Source organism: Geotrypetes seraphini, chromosome 3 (genome assembly GCF_902459505.1).
Source record: "Geotrypetes seraphini chromosome 3, aGeoSer1.1, whole genome shotgun sequence".
Classification (NCBI taxonomy): Eukaryota; Metazoa; Chordata; class Amphibia; order Gymnophiona; family Dermophiidae; genus Geotrypetes; species Geotrypetes seraphini.
In genome coordinates, this window is record NC_047086.1 from 146658624 (window position 1) to 146682160 (window position 23537).

A 23537-nucleotide genomic window follows, 5' to 3' on the forward strand; every position below is an offset into this window, starting at 1 on the left:
AGCCAATTAAGCCATCGAGGGGTAGGAGCCCTCACTTTAGAGTGGCACCAATCCTAGTCCCCTTCCTCCTACATAGATCCCCTCCGCTCATCTCGTAGCCCCCCTAGGTCCCCAATCCTGCCTGCTGTGATGAGCTTGGCCACTACCAGGGATTCAAGACAAAGTTAGACAAGTTCCTACTGAACAAGGACGTACGCTGGTAGGGCTAGTCTCAGGGTGCTGGTCTTTGACCAAAAGGGGTGCCGCGTGAGCGGACTGCTGGGCATGATGGACCACTGGTCTGACCTAGCAGCAGCAACTCTTATGTTCTTATGGTTACACCAGGAGTACCCTGAGATTCAGCTCATCGGGTGGGAGGGTGGATGTCCTCTTCCTCCCGGCACGCTGCTGAAAATATGGCTGCGCCAGGAGAGACTTAATCAAATTTTCCCGCAGCTCCTCTTGCCCTGCCCCATTACCCCCCTATTTGTCCCTGCTCCTACATCTGCCTTGACCCGCAAGGCCCCCCTTTTTGTGGCAGGCCTCATGAGTTGCTCTGGCCTGCTTCTTGTCCGTGACAAAATGCAGCTTCTAAAACTGAACATAATGCTCCAAATCTGCCTATAAACTTTATTAATGCAGGCTTAACCTTATACATTATAAAATTGCCCTCATTGCAATTATGCAGGCATATGAAAGGCAATTCTCTAACCAAACACATGCAGCTATACATTCATTATACTCATAAATATGAGAAAATTAGCACTTATGCACATAATTGTTGAAATTGCTATTCTCTAAGGGTGAGCTAATCGCTATAGTGTGTAAAAAGCAAGGCGATGTGGGAAATGTGTGTTTCTCCCACTTACACGTAACTTACAAAATACACAAAGTTAACTGTACCCTTTGCCTCTTTAAATGCCCACTGTTTCAGCAGGTCTATGGCTAATGTAACTGTGGGTAACTAAAAGTTAGGCACACCAGCGCTGGGGCTGCACTAATGCTCTATAGAATCTGTGCCCAGATCCATTATGGAATAGGTTCTCACTGCACAGCATTGAGGTGCTTGAAATGAAATGCCCACTTAAAGAATTTCCCTCCTAAAGGCTGAATCGAGCTTATCCCTTAAGACAGTAGACACTTGCATACCATGATGGCAAAATGCTCCAAAACCATGGCAAGTCCTTTCTCGAGCAGTATTGCATCACAGAAACTCTGTAACACCACTGCAGATGCTCTTGTATGGAAAACCATCACAGAAACGCTCAAACTCTGTACCACCAGCAGAGAAACTCATGTAGGCTGCTCTGAATTGACTCTCTACTCATTAGTAGCAGTATCGAAGCTGAAAATGAACAATACTTTCCTTTCCAAAATACTAGCATAACCAGAATGCCGATGCATATACATTTAAATGTGAGCACTTATGGCAGCCCTATAGTTGGTGTAAATACTCCTTCCTAGATTCTAGTGCAAGGGCGTTCAACCTCCACCTTTGCCAGGTCAGGTTCTCAGGATTTCCCAAATGGATATGCATGAGATCTATTTGCTTATAGTGCATGCAAATAGATCTCATGCAAATTCATTGCGGATGTCGAAAACCGTTGGACAACCCTGTTCTAGCAATATGTGTGCAACATACAGTATTTTACAAGTTACACGTATAATTGTGCACCCCACCCATCTTTGTGAACCCCCACCTGGAAAATACATGCTTACAGAATCATATGTATATAGATTATGGTCACTTATACTTACATATGTGCACATATGCACTTAAATTACTAGAAACCTGATGTCAATGAATGTATGTACTGCCCAACTTAAATGGTTCCTTATAGAATTTCTTCCATAATCCTTGTTCTTTAAAATGCACTTCTGATTGCAGAAATTGATTAATAGAATTCTTGGACTTCATATAGAGCATTCATTGCTTCAAACATACATCCTTTGGAAACTCTTGGGGCCTGTTTTAGGAAGCTGCGCTAGCGGCTGCGCTGTGGTAATGGCCCCAAAGCCCATAGAGATTTAAAGTGCTTCGGGGCCGTTGCTGTGCGGCTTCGTAAAACAGGGGGTTATTTTCATAAATAACTACTGTTTTTTTGGTTTTTTTTTACTAGTAACTCCTAAGGACAAACCTGAAAGAAAAGAAACACCTGAAAAGAAAGCTCCACCCAAAGGTTTGTTTGTAATAGGTTTTCTTCTTATATAGTCTTCATGCAAGTTGCTCATTTCAATCTCGATCTCAGTCTTGTGTATTTATAATTCACCTTCTCATTTAGTCGGTCCAAAGCAGATTGCAATATATAACAAATAAGCATGCAAAAAAAAAATTCCCAAAAATTTACACAGTAGTTAATGTAAAAATTAGCTTTCATGCACAGAAGTTTGTGATTACTGTGAGGTACAAATGCTTTTTACTGAGCACACAGAATAGAAAGGAGTTCAGCACTGTAGTTAACAAGTGAACAGTATATTAAAATGGATGGAAGTCTATCTCTCAGATATTCTTCTGCATTACACTGAGAAAAATAAAAGGGATTTTAATGTGTGTCCAGTGTGAAAAATAAACCACCAGTTCAGATGCAGAATAGAAAGGTTAGAGGATTTCATACCAGTGTTGAGATTTACTACAACTTTTTTTAACTGCAACCAAAGAAATAGAAGAAAAAGAAAGGCAGATAAAGCCAATATTGCTTATCCAGTCTCATCTTTAAAACAGACATCCAGAAAAGAAAAATACCAGAACAGATCTGCACATGAACTAGAATGTTGTTCTATGGATAAATATTAGCCTCACAAAACTTTTATGTTCAAGAGGTTTTATGGGGCTAATATCTGTACATTAAACATCATAAGTACTTTCATTTCCTTCCAACAAATGCGAACTGCAGCCATGCTTCCTGCACTAAACTTCTGATTGCAGAAATCGATTATTAGAACTCTCAGACTTCATATAGAGCATAAATTGCTTCAAACATGCATCCTTTGGAAACTCTTGTTGTCATGAATGACTAATCTGCTATTTTAATCTTTTCTAGTAGCTCCCAAAGAAAAACCTGAAAGAAAAGAAACACCTGAAAAGCAAGCGCCACCCAAAGGTGAGGAATGGCCTAGTGGTAGAGCTGCTGCTTCAGCACCCTGAGGTTGTGGGATCAAATCCCAGTGCTGCTCCTTGTGACTGTTTGTAAGTCACTTAATCTTCCATTGCCCCATGCACAAAATAGAGAATGACACAGGGACAAATTTGTCCATGTGGGAAATTATTTTCCCATCATGTCCCTGCGAGTTCTAATGGGACAGGGACAGCGACAAAACTCATGGAGACGGGATAGTGAAATTGAGTTCTTGCGGAGACGGGGAAAAATTTGTCCCCATGTCATTCTCTAGTACAAAATAAGTACTTGCATCTTTGTAAACCACTTTGAATGTGTAAGAGCAAAAAGGCTGTATACAAGTCCCTTTCCCTTATATGGAAAGTTCTCTTACATGGTCTTCACACATTCTTCTCATTTCATTCTCAGTCTCAGTCTCAGGTACTTATAACTCACCTTTTCCTTGAACCAGTCTAAAATAGATTAATTTTAAAAAAAATTAGTGAATTTACGAGGAAATAATAAAACATAGTGACCGGTGCAGAAAGCTTCCTTGAGCAGAAGTGTGTGTTACTCTGAGGAGTACACACTTATAACTGAGCATATAGTGCAGTAAGGGGTTCTGTACAGAAGCTATCTTGTGCATTACACTTGAGTGCAATCCAAAAGTTTTATGGGCGATCACTTACTATTTCCAATTAAAGAGGTACTAAGGCCCATATTCTATAAACGGTGCCTAACTTAAGTGCAAAACACTGTTAAATAACCATTTGCGTAGTGAACCAGACTTAAAACAATTTAAAGCAAAACTGAAAACATTCTTGTTCCAAGATGCCTTCGGATAACAACTGTCCTGTTAAGGGCATATTTTAAAATTTTAATGTTTTTAATACTATAATATTTTGATATTTATTAATAAATTAAGTATTGTTAAGTTGTAAAAGTACTGTAATGAAATGAATTGTGGGAGATAAGATTAAAATTGAATTGATTCAGATAATACTTGTTTATATTAAACATTTAATAGCTGGTTTCAAGAATTTGAGTTATGCATATTCATTAGGGATATCCCAAAACCCCGACTGGCTGGGGATCCCCCCAGGATAGATTTAAGAATCACTGATATGGAGGATTCGTATCCAGTATTCCATTGGAAAATCTTATTTTCATAAATAACTAATCTGCTATTTTAATTTTTTTTTTAGTAACTCCCAAAGACAAACCTGATAGAAAAGAAAGACCTGAAAAGAAAGAGTCATCCAAAGGTTTGCATTTAATAAAATTGTTTTCGCACCTTCAGCTTATTCTGATACTAGGTGGAGCACTTGGCAAGACTGGCCTCTTATTTGCATTCACACTGCAAAGTGAGCAAGAACTAAGCAGGCATTAATGCTCTTTAAGCAGGCCATGTATATAGGAAGCAGTTTTGCTCCTGGACCAAATGTATGCAAAATAGAGTTCTCGAGTAAATGGAATGTTGTAGTTAAATCCATAACATAGATGTCTATATACTAAAGTTTGATTTTTTTTCATATACAGTGGAACCTTGGTTTACGAGCATAATTCGTTCCAGAAGCATGCTCGTAAACCAAAATACTTATATATCAAAGTGAATTTCCCCATAGGAAATAATGGAAACTCACTTGATACGTTCCCACCTCCCCCCCCGAGGCCAGTGGCGATGCTCCTCCCCCCCACCCCCGCTCGCAAAGACACCCCCCCGTCTGAACAACTTGAAACTTACCCCCTGTCTGGCACCGGCACGCAGCCCACAGGACGTGCCGGTGCCGCTTGAAGAACTTCCTGCCTCTGCCGGGCCTTGAGCATGCATCTTTGCATGCTCAAGGCCTTCTAATTCTCCCTCTTTCTCTCCTTCAACCATGCTGATGAAATTGGTGTGCAGGGAAAAAGGGAGAGAGACATAAGGGAGAAGGATACTGGATGGAATTGGGTCAGTGGAAAAGAAAGGGGGCAGATAAGAACATAAGAACATAAGCAGTGCCTCCGCTGGGTCAGACCTCAGGTCCATCTTGCCCAGCAGTCCGCTCCCGCGGCGGCCCGAACAGGTCACGGCCTGTCTGAGACACCAGAAGGGGCCCCCTTGCCACCTTGGTTTCCCATTGAGTTTTATCTTCCCATCGAAGTCCTAACCCTCCGGTCTTGCACATGCACGACCTGGTCGGATTTCTATACTTATTACTTGGTTTGCTTTCTATACCTAATGGAAGTGGGGGGAAAGGAGAAAAGAGAGTGAAATGCCAAACTATGGATGTGTGGGAGAGGGAAGGGAAGAAGAGGAGATATGCCAGACCATTGGAGGAGGGAAGGGAAGAAGATAGATGCCAGACCAATGAGAGTGAAGGGAGAAATGGAATGGGAGGCATAAAGTTTCTGAAAGGGGAATAGAAGAAGATGCCATATAGAAGGGGCAGAAAGAGGATAGACAGTGGAAGAGAGTGACAAGAAGATGAGGAAAGCAGAAACCAGAGAAGACAAGGTAGAAAAAAAATTCTGTTTATTTAGGGCTCCTTTTATCAAGGCGCGGTAGGGGTTTAATGCGCGGAATACCGTGCGTTAAACTGCCTGCCACACTAGTCACTAACGCCTCCATTGACGAGGCGTTAGTTTTTTGGCTTGCCGTGGGGGTTAGCGCATGATGAAATGTCCGATGCGCTAACCCCCGTAGCGCGCCTTGATATAAGGAGCCCTTATTTTTTTGCTTTAGGGGAGATGCATTGCTGTTTCTGTGGTGTTGCATTGTATGCAGAGTCCAGCTTCTTGGTGGTTCAATTTAACCTTTGTCTATGTATTTCTATTTTATCTCCCCTTTTACAAAACTGTAGAGTGTTTATTAGTGCCAGCCATGATGGTAACAGCTCTGATGCTCAGAATTCTATGAGTGTCAGAACTGTTACCACCATGGCTAAAAACCACACTACAGTTTTGTAAAAGGTGGAGGGGTTAGTTTGTGATTACCTATTCCTTACTAGGCGATGGTGTTTTCTGTGTTCTATTTGTTCGAAAGACATGGTTTTCTGTTAGGATTGACTGTGCAGGATTGATCTGTACTAGTTTGGCTTGTTTAGTTTTACAATGGGTGTATTGATGTTGTACTGCTCATAGGTACACTCTTGTGTGACATGTGGATTGTTACTAAAACTAATGTTTTTCATACAGATGGAGATGGGGGTGTCAAAAAATGATGGGCCCTGGGTGTCACATAGGTTAGGTATGCCACTGACAATGGGATTAAATTTTTATATTTTTACTGCAGAGGGAGAGTGTCTGAGGGCAAAGGGTGGGCATTTCTGCGGTAATCAGTTAGCAATATTGCTATATGCTAACTAATTAGTGCATAATTAGGATGTGAGCCCTTAGGCCCAGATTCTATAAATGATACCTAAGGCTAGGTGCCTAGATCAGTGCGCCTAGCCAATCTTGGTACTTAAGTTAATTTTCTTAATTGGTGCTAATTGGAAACACCATTAAAAACAAAAAAATTATTTAGCCCATAAGCACCTAACTTTGTAGGCACCTATACCAAGGCACTACCGTCAAGTAGGCATGATTAGGGGAAGATTTGAGGCGGCTATGGGATGGATTATAGTCAGTAGGCACCTAACTTGGAAAGTGCCTACACCAAGGTGCCTACCAGCAAGTAGGCATGATTAGGGACATATTTGAGGCAGATATGGGGTTGATTTTGAGTGTGGTTTGACTTAGGAGCCAGTAGGTGCCTAAAGGATGAATTACAATCACGCTCAATGGTGCCGTTTATAGAATCAAATAGGTACAAATAGGTAGCGGTAAGGGCTCCTATGCTAACCATTTTTTAATGGCCATGCTCTAATGCAGGGGTGTCTAACCTGCGGCCCAAGGGCCGCATGTGGCCCCGTGAAGTATTTTGTGTGGCCAGCAGTGTTTTCCTCTGCTGCCCCCGGGTGTTTACAGTCTTGCCGGCACCCTCCTCTGTCTTGCTGCAGCGTTTACGCCTATATGTGGCCCCAGAAACATTTTTTTTGACCAATGCGGCCCAGGGAAGCCAAAAGGCCTTCATTTCAGATATTTACTCTTCTGTCTCTTGGTGCAGGCTGTGATCTGAGATGCTCTCTCCCCTGTTTTATTTATTTTTCTTTTATACATAACCTTACCATTTATTTCTTTGGCATTTAGCTTTAATTGTAATCCCTAATTTGGGACAGTTAGGGAAATTCTATGTGCCTTAACATTCTATTAATTTCAATGTTAAACTTTTCTTCTTCCTTGTTGTACCTACTTTCTGTAACTGCATTGAACCGAAAGGCATTTAACGATATATAAATAAAGTCTTAAGTTATGTTATATCAGTAAGAATAGAATACTCAGCAGATTATATCAACCATCAGCTTTTTAAATTTAATTGTTTGTTTTTTGTTGTTTTTTTAAAATCAGGATCACAGCTATGTCCCTCAATGGCAGTATCACTTCTTTCCCACTAAAGAAAACTACATCATTTCTTCACTGATCTGTGTTTTTTTAAACTGCTTTAAAGTACATTGCTCATGTCATAATTTATATTTTATAGTTTATAGTTTATATTAATCAAATTTTTCCACTCAAATAGAACTTTCTATCAGTAGTAGAGTAAAACAGTAACTTAGCTTTTCAAGTCGGCAGGGAGTTTTATTTCACCGACATGCACATGTTTTGTTATATCGCTGTTTCAAGGTAGATTCCCCCTTCATATTATTCATTGCTTCAAGGAATCTATCTTGAAACAGCAATATAGCAAAAAATGTACATGTCAGGCTGTTTGTGGCCTGCTCTGCTAGGGCTTCTCTCTGCCGCATCATCAGTGATGCGGCAGATGGGAAGGCCGGCAGATGGAAAGGCCCCGACAGCCAGGCCACAAGAAGCCTGTTCTGAGCCACCGCTGCTGCTATTTTAGAAAGCAGACCTAGAGGTATATGAGTTCTCTCTTTGTCGGCAGCCTTAACTAGAGTTGCCAGATTTTCCAATCGGAAAATCCGGACCCCTAGATCCGCCCCCATACCCACCCTTCCCTATCCTGTAACACTATAATTTTGCCCCCAGTCCTGCCCTAGCCCCGCACCCTGCTCGTCGGGCAGGGAGGAAGTCCGTGCATGCGTGGATTTCCTCCCTGCCCGCCACAATATGAGGAGGCTTTTCAAAACACGGACAAAGTGCCGGATTTTAAAAAGCCGTCCAGACCCCCGGACATGTCCTCAAAAGGAAATCCAGATGTCTGGTAACCCTAGCCTTAACTCACTGCTGTGCCAGCATCGGGCCTTCCTCTCTGCCGGTCCTGCCTAATTCCTGCTTCTGTGAAGCAGGACCTGACAGAGAAGAAGGCCCAAAGCCGGCAGAGCAGCAATGCTCCCGGACCATGATGCCAACCCCAGGAGCACCCCCTCATGGTCAGCACCCCCCCCCCTTGGTATGTCACTGAGTGGCACGTATCCACATAGTTTTACTGAATATTCTGTCTCACCACCAGGCACTATCCAGGGTTATCTGGGGATGGATTTGAGGAAAAAATAAGTTACTTAGGCAGTGCTAATATTTGGCAGTGATACCCAAATAATTATCCTGTTAACTTAAGACAGCCAAAAATCTTTCCTAAGTTAAACAGGTGGCTATTCAGGTATCACCTGATTATCAGCAATACCTGGGTAATTCCTTGCAAGCCTCTGAGAGGATCTCAGTCAGCTTACATTCATTAGCACTGTAATCTCAGGAACATTATCAGAACTCAAAACAAAATAATTTTGCCTTCTGCACACAGTCCTAAACTCTACCAGCGCATCCCAGGAACTGGGATAGCTGGGAGTGTATTCAACACTTGTTGAGGATAATACTGTACTTCAGAAACTATCAATACTTAGAGACAAGCAGCGCTAAAGGTAGAAACCTGACAGAGAACAGTGCTCTCTTGAGCCATGCGGCTGCCTGAATACGGAGTCTGCCACTACTCAGCAGAGAGAGAGAGAGAGAGAGAGCATTAGAGGCAACCAGCCCAATGTGCTAGAAGGTCAGCAGCCACTAGGCAACATCTCAAAATACACAGGGGGAGCTGGAGGACGGAGTAGTAATAAAGTAATATTGAATACACAGTAGTAAAAAAGTAATATTGAATACACACTTCAATATATGAGTACCGTATTTTCACCCATATACCGCGCACCCATGTAAAACGCGCACACGGGTATAGCGCGTGGGGAACACAAATTTATGTAAAAAATTTTTAATATAGCGCGCACACGCGTATACCGCACATGCTAAAACCTCCTCCCGCCTACTCCGAACCGGAATCCTCCCCCCCCCCCCCGCTCGCTTACCCGCGTTTTACAACTTTTTTTTTCAGTCCGATCCAGCATCCCCCCTGTGAACCGGCATCCACCCCCCCCCCGCTCGCGTCACCCCCCCTCCCCCGCGATCCTACATCCCCCCAGCACCAAACATCTCTTACCCGATTGGGCACCGGCATCCAGCAACAATGCACAGGACGTGCCAGTGCCAGTGCCCGAAGATCCTCCCTCGTTGGTTTGGGCTGGGCTGGGCTGGGCGGTGCGGTGCAGGAGAGATCCTCCTTCTTCCTGCGCCGGGCTGGACTAGGCTTTGAGCATTTGAGCATGCTCAAAGCCTTCTGGTCTCACTTTCTCCGAGATTATCTCGGAGAGAGCGAGACCAGAAGGCTTTGAGCATGCGCAAATGCTCAAAGCCTAGTCCAGCCCGGCGCAGGAAGAAGGAGGATCTCTCCTGCACCACACCGCCCAGCCCAGCCAAGCCCAGCCCAGCCCAGCATCCTCCTTCTTCCTGCGCTGGGCTGGACTAGTCTTTGTGCATTTGCGCATGCTCAAAGCCTTCTGGTCTTGCTTTCTCCGAGATTATCTCGGAGAGAGCGAGACCAGAAGGCTTTGAGCATGCGCAAATGCTCAAAGCCTAGTCCAGCCCAGCGCAGGAAGAAGGAGGATCTCTACTGCACCGCACCGCCCAGCCCAGCCCAGCCCAAACCAACGAGGGAGGATCTTCGGGCACTGGCACGTACTGTGCATTGGTGCTGGTTCCGGTGCCAAATCGGGTAAGAGATGCTTTGCGGTGCTGGGGGGGATTTAGGATCGCAGGAGAGGGGGGTGACGCGAGCGGGGGGGGGAGGATGCCGGTTCGCAGGGGGGATGCTGATCGGATTGAAAAAAAAAGTTGTAAAACGCGCTCACGCGTATAACGCGCAAGGTTATGCACGGTTTGTAAAATCGTGTATAACGCGCGTGTTATATGCGTGAAAATACGGTAAATAGTCTTCTCCCAGGAATATGGGGGCAGAACACTGCGAGAACCTGATATTCAGTACTGTACTGGCACCCGTGTAGGGGCAAGCACTGAATACTAGGGCATTAATCAGCTGGTGCGAGCCCGTATTTAAAGAAACACTGATTGCTACATGCTGAATATTGACGGATATGTTTTTGAAGATGTGCTCCTGAATGAAGAAACAAATGTACAGTACTTATCTTAGACTTCAGATTTAGGAATCATTGTTTCAAAATGTACATAGCATCACTTTGGCATGTGCCTTAATAAATGAAGAACTTGCCTAATATTGGCATATACCTAATAAATAACTAATCGTATTCTTTTCTAGAAATTCTCAAAGGCCAAGCTGAAAGAAAAGAGAAACCTGAAAAGAAAGCTTCCCCCAAAGGTTTGCTTTTAATACAGCTCTCTTTGTTACCGTCTTCACATAGGCACTGGTCTAGAATCACTTCTTCTTTGCATTCGCACACTGAAAATTGACATGGAGTAACAGATTAATGTCAGCTAAGCAGGCCCTTTTTGCTTTTCTCCAAGGCAATTCCGGTCCTCGAGAGCTGGAGCCAGGTCAGGTTTTCAGGATATCCACAGTAAATATGCATGAGATAGATTTGCATCTCAAGGAGGCAGTGCATGCAAATCCATCTCGTACATATTCATTGTGGATATCCTGAAAACCTGACCTGGTTCCGGCTCTTGAGGACCGGAATTGCCTACCCCTGTCCTAGACTAACTATTACAGGAGTACTGTAGCTAGTTCTAGAGTAAATATGGAGTGTGGAGTTTGTAGCTAAATCAAGAGGTACCTTTGAACATACATGTTACTCACTTTAGGAAACTGTTGAAAAAGGCAAGTTTTTAATCAGGTATTCAACGACTGGGAGTTGTACATTAATTTTGAAGAATAGGTTGAATATTGTACTGCTTCCTTCATATGCTTCATGTTATGTAATGTCTTAAGCATTGTGATTAATTTATTGTACATGTTTTCAATGTACACTGCATAAAACTTTGAGGGGCAGCTGAAAAGTTCTCAGACCAACCAACAAAGTTGGGGCAATCTCCATCAAGCGCTATTCACGTTGTCCAGCGATTTTCCACTTTTTTTCTTTCTGTACTTTTCTGACGGAACAAATAAAAGTGGGAAATTCACTAGGCTCGGTGTGCTGTATTGCCCTCGATGGAGACTGCCCCCAACTTTAGTGGTTGGGCTGAGAATTTTTCAGCAGCCCCTCGTTTGGATAGTTGCAGTCTATAAATATTTTAAATAAATTTAAATATTTCAGATTCGGAGCGTATTATCAAAATGCTATTTTACTAATGACTTGTGCTATTTTAGTACAGGTCCCATGTTCTGCAGTGAGGTTTAGTTACTAATAACTGGGTTAATAGTCAACTAACATGTCTTAATGGTAGCCAACATTGATAATTATGCCTCTAAGGGCTCCTTTTACTAAGGTGCGCTAGCTTTTTAGCGCACACACAAAGTTACCATGTGCTAAACCGTGCGGTAAGCTTCTAGAATAACGCCAGCTCAATGCTGGCGTTAAGGTCTAGCGCGTGCAGCAATTTAGCGCATGCTATTCCGTGCATTAAGGCCCTAACGCACCTTAGTAAAAGAAGTCCTAAGTCTTGGAGTAGTACAACAATGCAAATAAACAGTAGGGATATACATGTTTATGTTTATTTAAGATTTAATATACCGCTCCTGCATTTTACTGACCTAAGCGGTTTACAATGTATCAAACTAAAATTAAATTAGGTACTTGAGAAAAACTACCCTATCTGTCCCGAAGGCTTACAATCTAGGTAAAGTACCTGATAAACTAAAAATATGTAATAACAACATATAATACATTTCCAAGATCAAAAATCAAAGAGATAGAAAATAGAAATAATGAAAGAAGATAAAAAATTAAAAAATAAAATAAAACAAATTTAAGAGATAGAAAAGTCTCTGAAGCAACCTGATGGCAAACAGTCATATTTTAGTGCAGGTCTTAATACAACTCCCGCCACAGCACACTTCACAGATCCGTCACTGGAAGAGCTTGAGAGCATCAAATAAATTAACATTTCCACTAATTAAGCATATCCACTAAAAATGTTATATGAAATAAATAAATCCAAATCAACATGAATCAGTATAAATTAATACAAATTAATGCAGATTGCAGCCCCCATTCTATTATTCAATTCGGGAGAGCCATTTGAAAAAAGCAATGTGCTTTTAGATGTCATGAGAATAAATGGACATTTCCAGGTCCTTTCTGGGCTTTTTTCCCCAATTTTTCAGCATTTTTGGTTAATTTCAGATATCCAATCACACGACGGCACCATTTAGGGTATCACACCTTTGGCAAAGGTAGGCACTGGAAATGTAGGCCAGGGTTTTCAAGGCCTACATTTCCAGTGCCTACCTTTGACATGAATCGCACCTATGGATGTGCCCGCTGGCACCTAGGGCTCCTTTTACAAAGATGCATTAGGGCCTTAATGCACGGAATAGTACACGCTAAATTGTCACACGCGCTAGCTGCTAATGCCTCCTTTTAAGCAGGCGGTAATTTTTCGGCTAGCATGCGCTAATCCGGTGCGTGCGCTAAAAACGCTAGTGCACCTTTGTAAAAGGAGCCCCTAGTGACACTTCCAGCATTAGCCCCGCCTACAGTGGTGTTAGACACCGATGTAAATTTAATAACTGGTTTGAGGCAGTTTGGGCTTTGGTGAATAGATATTAAATATGTGATAGCAGAAAACAAACCATGCTTTGCATTTTGCAGTGCATATGCTAAAGTAGCATGTACATCAAGGTCTTCGTAGCATATTTTTTTAGCACGCGCTAAACTTTAATACATAGGCCCCTTTGAAGTGACAGTTTCACCCTATGCTTCTTTGTAACTACTTATCTGGGGTTTTTTTGTTTTTAATTTACAGAAGAGAAAATCAAAATCTCTGAAGCAGAACAAAAGACAAACATAAAAGTTCCAAAGATTAAACTGGAAACAGCAACAGAGAAAGTCAAGAAAACAGATGCAAAGGAAGTGGGAAAAGCAAAGACCCTACCTAAAGCACAGGAGAGTAAACTAGTAACGAATGCGACGAATATGACGTGGACAGAAGAGAAAGGTAAACAAATACCAGAAGGATGCTAAAGAAGATGAAAAAGAGAAACTTTGCTTCTGCCATTGATCTTCATTCTTTCTTTGAAATATTTTGGAAATATGAAGCATGCGCTGAAACTGAGTCTTCATGGCTAAAGATTCATTGGAGAACGTTTCATTTGATAAAAATTATGATTATCAAGAATTGTGTTTAAAGAATATATCTTGATAAATTTTACCCCTCCCCCCTTTTATGAAGGTGTGTTAGGGTTTTTTATCATTGGCCACGGAGGTAAAAGCTCCAACGTTCATAGAATTCCTATGAGCGTCGGAGCTTTTACCACCACGGCCAGCGATATAAAAACACTAACGCAACTTCGTAGAAGGGGGGGAGGAGGGTTAGTTCTTAAAGGTAATATTGATAAGGAAAAAATTTGATCGGCAATGGTTTGAAAATATAAAATATTTTATTTCGGATTTATTTATCACCTATTTCAAAAAAAATTCACTTATGATGGTGTATAGCAAGAATAAGTGTTGCTAAATAGCATAGACAGTTGCCTATTTGATAGGTAGGATCAGAACCAAGTCAGCACAGTGACATTGATTCTGTTTTAAACATAAGAACATAAGAATTGCTGCTGCTGGGTCAGACCAGTGGTCCATCGTGCCCAGCAGTCCGCTCACACGGCAGCCCTCTGGTCAAGGACCAGCGCCCTAACTGAGACTAGCCATACCTGCGTACGTTCTGGTACAGCAGGAACTTGTCTAACTTTGTCTTGAATCCCTGGAGGGTATTTTTCCCTATGACTCCGGAAGAGCATTCCAGTTTTCTACAACTCTCTGGGTGAAAAAGAACTTCTTTATGTTCATAAGGAATCTATCCCCTTTCAATTTTAGAGAGTGCCCTCTTGTTCTTCCTACCTTGGAGAGGGTGAACAACCTGTCCTTATCTACTAAGTCTATTCCCTTCAGTACCTTGAATGTTTTGATCATGTTGCCTCTCAATCTCCTCTGTTTGAGGGAGAAGAGGCCCAGTTTCTCTAATCTTCACTGTACGACAACTCCTCCAGCCTCTTAACCATCTTAGTCGCTCTTCTATGGACCCTTTTGAGTAGTACCATGTCCTTCTTCATGTACGGCGACCAGTGCTGGATGCAGTACTCCAGGTGAGGGCGCACCATGGCCCAGTACAGTGGCATGATAACCTTCTCCGATCAGTTCGTGATCCTCTTCTTTATCATTCCTTGCATTCTGTTTTCCCTTTTTGCCGCCGCCGCACATTGCGTGGATGGCTTCATCAACTTGTTGATCAGAACTCCCAAGTCTCTTTCCTGGGAGGTTACTCCAAATACCACCCTGAACATCCTGTATTCGTGCATGAGATTTATGTTACCTGCATGCATCATTTTACACTTATCCACGTTGAACCTCATCTGCCTTGTTGATGCCCATTCCTCGAGCCTGATTATGTCACGTTGCAGATCTTCACAATCTCCCTGTGTCTTCACTACTCTCAATAACTTCGTATCATCCGCAAATTTAATCTCCTCGCTCATCGTACCAATGTCCAGATCGTTATAAAGATGTTGACGAGCACGGGTCCAAGCACCAAGCCCTGCGGCACCCCTCTGGTGACGCTCTTCCAGTCCGAGTATTGTCCATTGCTCCAGCCAGTTTTTAATCCACGTGAGTATTTCACCCTCGATTCCATGGCTTGCAATTTTCTGAAGTAGTCGTTCATGTAGAACCTTGTCAAACGCCTTCTGAAAATCCAGATATACAATGTCGACCAGGTCGCCCTTATCTATTTGTCTGTTTACTCCCTCAAAGAAGTGCAGCAAGTTCGTCAAACACGATCTGCCTTTGCTAAAACCGTGCTGACTGGTCCTCATCAGCCCGTGTCCGTCAAGGTGATCAATGATGCCATCCTTTATCAGCGACTCTACCATCTTTTCTGGTACCGAGGTCAGAGTCACTGGTCTATAGTTTCCAGGATCTCCCCTCAAAATAGGACTATGCTAAGTCAACATTTCAGGGTTTATATTCTTTTCCAAGGGGTTTGGGCTATCACAAATGCATTCTTCTAAGCTGCACACTGTCTATGAGAATCAAGTTTACACAGTAACAGGTACCAGAGTTGTGCTACTCTAAGTATGGACGGTATATATATCCTTAGCAATAAAAGAACACAGAGTTCTGTACCCTAATATGCAGGTAAGGATACTCTTCTGTAAGCAAGCATGTTGGATGCTGGGTATCCCTTATTGTGCTTAAGTCCTACTATACTCACAGCTGTCAAGAGAAATGAGACAGGAGAAGCAAATGTAAGTGGGTTCTGTATGTCAAATGCACAGCAAGAACAAAGCTAGGAAAAGGAACCCAGCACACAGCATCCTATATAATAAAACTCTAAGCGAGCATGTGCACTTAGAGTTTTGTGATTCCTGGCTCCGTGAGATGTGCCTCCGTGCCAAATTTGATTTTCGAACACGGAGGCAGGCCAGAACACGGAGCAACTCCCCCCTTGCTGGAGGGGTCGGCCGCTGCCCCCGCGCAGGACTGGTGAGCTGAAGTTGTTCCAGGCAGGGGGCTCGAACCTGCGCAAGTAAAAATCCCTCTCCAACCTCTCCTTCCTCACCGATGCCAAAAAGAAGCCTCGCCGCACCTCCGTGGCACCTGCCCGGCCCCGCTATCGCTCTCCCTCTCGCGCTCCCAGCACAGCTGAGAGGAACGGCTGGAGGGCGGTGGTTCTGGAGACTGCGGGAGGAGGAGAGGGAGGAGGAAGAAAAAAGAGCCACAGACCCACAGGTGAAGAAGCAGCAGTCCGAGAGGGGGAAGAGAGCGACACTCTTCAGCGGAGGTGTTACTGTCAGCCGCAGACTGGGTTTCGCGCCGACAATAATATTTGTCCGGGTGGTAGGAAGCGGGCCAAGTGTGGTCATGATGGAGAGAAGGAGGGAGCAGGTTTCAGTGGATATGGCATGCGGACATGTGCTGGCCACAGTGGAGAGTAGGCTATGGCGCCATGACTGAAAGGTTCCTAAGGGGAAAAAAAGGGGGAGTTGGTAGTGGCAAACATGAATGCAGTGGATTTGAGGTGTGTGTGTGTGGGAGGGGGGGGGGTTACATATATAGCAATTGATGAAAATTGTGAATAGAATAGATATTAAAAAATGAGTGAAAGGATTGTATTTGGGTATTTTAGCTCAGCAGTTTGTTCGTGTCGGAAGGGAACAGCACTGATGCTTATTGTGTTGATTGTGAACTGGATTATGGATGCTGTTACTCCTGGACAGGAGGGGGGCAGGGAAGGGGTGCTACTGGACACGGGACTTCAGGAAGGATGGAGGGGTAGAAGAAAGACATATGGCCTTGGGGAAGGACAAAGGGGACTTGAAAGGAAAAGATGGCAAAAGGGGTGAAACAGGGTCAGAGAGAGATGGTAGAGGGTGTGAGAGAGGGAAAGGGCATGATGAGAGTCAAAAGGGAGAGTCAAGAGGACTCAGGATTTCTCTGTACCATTTTTATTGGTTGTACAAAAATTATAAATATAAAATAAAAAAAAAGGGTACAGAGGACTAAGGAAATGATGAAAGGTGAGGTGGTTGGACGGTCCAGCCATGGTACAGGCGGGGCATGGGTGGCTTCAGGGTATAGGTGGGGCTATTCTAACACCCATTACTTAACAAATGTAATGGGCTTAAACACTAGTACTTTATAATAAAATAACAATGATTTTACATTTATAGGCAGCTAGAAAAACTAATGTAGGGAGAAACATTTCTCATCCCATTGGTTCACAGTAGAAGGTCCGACTGCTTATCTGTGAGACAATGTATCACAAAAGAAGATAGGGGGACATTAGCCAGTACAGCAATTTGTCAGGATGCTAGCATGATATTGTGGTCCATAGTGTCAAAAGCTCAGTTTCTATGAAGATCAACTAGTAAGACTACAAGGATCATTTCTGTTCCAGAACCAGGTCTAATAGGGGTCTAACCAGTTTCTTCTAGCCAGTCATTAAGTTGAACACAGACTGTTTGTAAGTTTTCTTAGAAATGGGATGTTAGATACTGGTCAGTAACTGTCAAGCTTGTTTTAGTCAATGTTGTTCTCCTAGTAGTTTATCTAAAACTGGAATAAAGAAGTCAAAGTGCAATGCAATACAATATAAGGTCTTATATTCTGCAGCTTGCCCAAGGATTACAAAATTTTAAAAAACCGAGAGCAATCATCTCTGATAAATAATATACTAGAAAAAGATAAAAATATAATAAAATCAATAACAAAATTAAGCAATAAACAATTATCAACTTTACAAATATTTATACCAGTGTGTGATAAAGTGGACCCATGCTCTTCAACATCTTTATAAATGATCTTGACATAGGTACAACGAGTGAGGTGATTAAATTTGCAGACAATACGAAGTTATTCAGAGTATAAAGACACAGGGGGATTGCGAAGATCTGCAACGTGACATAATCAGGCTCAAGGAATGGCCATCGACATGGCAGATGAGGTTCAACGTGGATAAGTGTAAAGTGATGCATGTCGGTAACATAAATCTCATGCACAAATACAGGATGTCCGGGGTGGTACTTGGAGAGACTTCCCAGGATAGAGACTTGGGAGTTCTGATCGACAAGTCGATGAAGCCGTTCACGCAACGTGCAGCGGTGGCGAAAAGGGCAAACAGAATGCTTGGAATGATAAAGAAGGGGATCACAAACAGATAGGAGAAGGTTATCATGCTGCTGTACTGGGTCATGGTGAGCCCTCACCTGGAGTACTGCATACAGCACTGGTTGCTGTACATGAAGAAGGACACGGTACTACTTGAAAGGGTCCAGAGAAGAGCGACTAAGATGGTTAAGGGGATGGAGGAGTTGCCGTACAGCGAAAAATTAGAGAAAGTGGGCCTCTTCTCGAACATAGGAGATTGAGAGGGGACATGATCGAAACATTCAAGGTACTGAAGGAAATAGACTTAGTAGATAAGGACAGGTTGTTCACCCTATCCAAGGTAGGGAGAACGAGAGGGCACTCTCTAAAATTGAAAGGGGATAAACTCCATACAAACATAAGGAAGTTCTTCTTCACCCAGAGAGTGGTAGAAAACTGGAACGCTCTTCCGGAGTCTGTCATAGGGGAAAACACCCTCCAGGGATTCAAGATGAAGTTAGACAAGTTCCTGCTGAACCAGAACGTACGCAGGTATGGCTAGTCTCAGTTAGGGCGCTGGTCTTTGACCAGAGAGCTGCCGCTTGAGTGGACTGCTGGGCATGATGGACCACTGGTCTGACCCAGCAGCGGCAATTGTTATGTTCTTATGTCAAATGCTTTGGCCACATCTGGGGTAGTTCTATAAATGGGTGCCTAGAAGTACCATTTGTGCATGTCATTGGATACCATTAATCAGCAGTGATGTTCACATATGCATTAGGCCATATTCCATAAGGTATCTTCTAAGTGCTGTAGTGCTAACTGCAAGGGGTGAAGCCTGGGCAATCTATGGGATTGTCATCAAACAATATGTTCAGCTTATAGAATACTAACTGTTGCACATGTTGTTTGGTGCAGCTAGGCATGGCATCAGTGATCATGACTAACTTTTGGTATACCAAAGCAAATTTGCACTAGTATTCTAAAACAACTTAGGTGTTCCTAAGTGCCATTATAGAACTTGCACTGAGTGCAGGCCCCCGATTATAGAATCATTTCCTTTGTCATTGTATCTTCAATACGTGCTATTGTGATCACCTATGTAAATATGTTAACGGGTATGCTAATTTAATAAAAATGATCAGAGTTTCCCCTACCTATCCTGGTGGCCTCACAGTCACTAAAGTTACTCTGAGGATATCCAAAATATATATGCATGAGATTCAGTTCTGTAAATGGGCACCAAAAAAGCATGCTAAATGCTATTCTATAAATGGCACTCAAGGTTTGGGCACCATTTATAGAATAGCAGTTCTAATCTAATCTAACATGGAATTTCTGAGTCATGCTATGTCTAGAACAGATTCCAGGCGACTTACAATTTGAGAATTATAGGTATACAAATTAGTACATTGTGAATGGAATAAGGCAAGATACGGTTCTATTGGGGGCAGGAATAGATCAGATTTAGAACAGTACAGAAGTAGGTAATAGGCTTGGGATGGTAAGTTTTGTATCTGAGATACTGATGGAATAGGTCTGTTATGTAGGTTTGAGAGTTAATTTATTTATTTTAGCATTTATATACCACTTATGTTATAAGTGGTTTTACATTGAGGTACTTATGCATTTTTCCCTATCTTTCCCAGTGCACTCATACTGTATCTAATGTGCTTAAGGCCTTCTTTTACTAAGGTGCGCTAAGCATTTTAGCGTGCTTTTATCACGCACTAAATCAATGTGTGCGCTAAAGGCTAACGTGTCCATAGGATAACGTGCACACGTTAGCGTTTAGCACGGACCAATATTTAGCGTGCGCTAAAAAGCATAGAACACCTTTGTAAAAGAGGGGGTAAGTGACTTGCCCAGGGTCGCCCGGAGCATCGTGGGTTTGAACCCACAAACTCAGGGTGCTGAGGCTATAGCTTTAACTACTACACCACACACTCCCCATTGTTGGAGGATAATATGGAGTCTCTGAGGTGGGTCTTTAGCTTCTTAGTACTTAGTACTAAGATCTGTGCCCAAATGAACCCTGGTGTAAATCTCCATGCCTGTATTAGGCATGGATTCCCCCTAAAGCTATAACACTGTACACATGTTCTAGAAATGTCCCTGACCTGCCCATGCCCACTCCCCCTTTTTGGATCGACGTGGAAATATTTACATGCACATCTGTATAGAATAGGGAATATAAAGATGCGTGTGTGAATGCCTAGCATTATGCACTATTTCTGCACCAAATTTTCAGCGTAGAAAAGCGTTATAATAGAAGCAAGGCACCAAAATGACCCCAAAATGGCAGATCCATGTGGAACCACACTCACATGCCCAGTTATAGAATCACATCTAAGTGTTTCTGTGTAGATCTGAAAATAGGACATAACAATGGGAGGGACACAGGTGGGTCAACAAGGTTCTCTTAAAATGTGCGCATTGCTATAGAATTCAGATGATCCATGCCCAACTTAATGCACCAGGATTTACACCTCATAATACATCTCATGATGCAGCAGGAAGGGGAAGGCCCGCCATTCAGTGAAGATGGGCCTGCCAACCGGAAGGAGTAAGCATCCCTACGGCTGACCAACTAAAAAAGGTACTGGTGGGGTCCGGGTAGGGTTGGGGCGCCGGGGGATATCTTAGGGGGTGGGGGGGATGTATCGAGGGAAAGCTCAGACAGCCCTATGCGCTTCCTTAGACTTGCGAAGATGCCTACAATATAGGCAGCCTGCCTTGGGGTGTATATTTTTAAACAAACATGCATCCCGATTCGCTGGTTAGACCGTGGTAGGACACCTACCGCTGCCTAAAATCAGGGCACCATTTATGGAATTTGCCCCTATGTGCCCAAATATTCTGCTTAAAAGGAGTAACCTAATGGTTAGTACAGTGGAATAAAAACCAGGGGAACTGGGTTTGATTACCACAAAAAGCTTCTAATCCTCCATTGTCCTAGGTACAAAACTTAGGGCTCCTTTTACAAAGCCGTGGTAGCAGCTGTTGCTGCGATAATCACTCAGATGCCCATAGAGATAAAATGGGCGTCAAAGTATTTGCCACATGGCAGCCGCTTCCATGGCTTTGTAAAAGGGAGAGTTGGATTGTTTACACATGAGAGGCAGAGGAAGCCCTGCATATAAAATGTAAACAATTTTGATGGTACCATATATACTCGAATATAAACTGAGATTTTGGGGCCAAAAATATGGCTCAAAAATGGGAGTCTCGGTTTATATTTGAGCCACCCCCTTACCACTAGCACAGCTGTCCTCCTCCTGTTCACCGCTAAGCTCATGGATCACTCTCCTACATGCAGGCCGACACCACTCCCCATGCTGCTATCCTCAACACGCGCATCCATTTAACATCTGTACACCTACTGGTGCTGCTTCCACTGATACGCTGACTTGACAACTGCCCAGACCCAACTAGTGCCTCTGCAGATCCGCCAGCTTTCCTTATTAATCATACACCCCTGAGCCAGTAACACACACACACAGAGCTGCCTGCCTGCCCATCCCATCCCACCTAGCCCCGCCCCCCAGAACCACTGACCTCCATGCTCCCCCAATCCACTCCTCCACTCTACCCCACCCACTGGAGTCACTGACCTCCATGCACGGAGCCACTGACCACTATATTCACCCCCCGGAGCTGTTGATATCCATACACAGACCATTGGTGATCTGCTCTATGCTGAGCAACTGTGGGGCCTTGAGCATCTGTGCATGCCCAAGATCTGATGGCTCCCGCCCTGTCTGAGAATCTCAGAGGAGGTGGGAACCTACACATGCGGAGACGCTCAAGGCCACACACTTGCTCAGCATAGAGTGAATCGCCAACGATGTATGGATGTCAATGGCTCCAGAGGGCAAATACAGTGGTCAATGGCTCCATGCATAGAGGTTAGCAACTCTGGTGGTTGAGCTGGTGGTGCAGCTCTCCAGGGTCTACCAATTCCTGCTCCCTCTGTGATTCTTAGAGAGGGCGTGAGCCGCCATGCCTTGAGCATGCGCAGATGCTTGGGGCCCCACACAAGGGCAGCATACGGAGTCGTCATCTAAGATAGATGTCTTCAGTGCTGAAAGGTAAAGCTGTTCTTCTTTTGAAATACCGCCTATTTTAATTTCTAAGCAGTTTATTGCACATAGATTTACCGGTAGTCTTTTCCCTGTGTGGTCACACTGTAGGGTGGGAAGGGAGTGTTCATGGGTATTTTTGCTTCCTGGTATGTTTCTTTTTAAGGGGGGAGGATATAATTTTTATTATAAAATATTGTAATGTGAGCATTAACCTTTGAATCTTAAAGGAATTTTGTATAGAAAAAAATGTTTATTGTTACCTTTGTTGGATATTTCATGACAGGTCATCTAAAATTGTTGGATGTGTCATGACAGGTCACCTAAAATGCTACCTGGCATCTATAGCAGGCTAATATTTCTTTGGACCTAGTGTTTGGGTCACAAGTACCAGCAGATCTCAAACCTTAGACCTCTCTCATAGTTTAAGTCCAGAAATGAGCAGTGGTTCTCCTAAGTCTAAGTCCTAATGTTAATAGAAATTTGTGTTAAAATTTATGGCAAGGATGTCTAGTCTTTGTAGACTGGCTAATCAGGATCACCCAAGTTTCTAATCTCGGTTTATATTAAAGTCAACCATTTTTCCTCCTTTTGGGAGGGAAAAATGAGGGTCTCGACTTATATTCTGATCAATTTATATTCAAGTATATAAGGTAATCCGTGAACCATAACTTTTGTTGCTACTATCTGGGTTTCTGCCAGGTACTTGTGACCTGGATTGGCCACTGTGGAAAACAGGATAGTGGGCTAGATGTGTATGGCTATTCTTATGTAACATTTGGGCCTCCTTTTATGAAACTGCAATAGCAGTTTCTAGTGGGGGAGTTGCGCTGAATGGTCCGCGCTACTCCCGACGCTCATTGAGTTCCTATGGGCATCGGGAGTAGCGCGGGCCATTCAGTGCGGCTCTCCCTGCTAGAAACTGCTATTGCAGTTTTGTAAAAGAGGGGGTTAATGTGTTGGCTGGTCTGTTAGCTACCACATGGTAGAATATCAAAAATATCTTGTAAAGGAAGGTGATTTTAGGATTATTAATTATTTATTTTATTTAAAAATATGGTGGTCTGTGTTGATAAAGATAACTATGAAGATATCAAACAATTTAAGATAGCAGGCATATCAAAATTGCTTTATTTTTAGTATCATAGCTAATTGGCTAGCTGATTGACTGTAGTAATGTATATTAGCTTTAATGTATAAGAGGTTCGATCTTAAAATCTTTACATTTGCTCTAAATGAATCTTTAGCAATGAAAACAAGTTAAAATATGTTCATTCTTGTCTACAACATTCTGACTA

General features: G+C 43.1%; 1 protein-coding gene across 46 annotated transcripts in view; it reads left to right on the forward strand.

Moving 5' to 3' along the window:
* Positions 1-23537, forward strand: part of TRDN (triadin) — a 597259-nt gene that overhangs the window by 250772 nt on the left and 322950 nt on the right. For 40 of the 46 annotated variants that reach the window (XM_033935829.1, XM_033935830.1, XM_033935836.1 and 37 more), the window contains 5 exons: positions 2100-2159; positions 3021-3080; positions 4280-4339; positions 10717-10776; positions 13323-13514. In XM_033935829.1, coding sequence (XP_033791720.1) covers positions 2100-2159; positions 3021-3080; positions 4280-4339; positions 10717-10776; positions 13323-13514 — 432 coding nt within the window. The remainder of the gene's footprint in view (positions 1-2099; positions 2160-3020; positions 3081-4279; positions 4340-10716; positions 10777-13322; positions 13515-23537) is intronic. The other 6 variants (XM_033935826.1, XM_033935844.1, XM_033935850.1 and 3 more) reach the window with 2 other exon arrangements.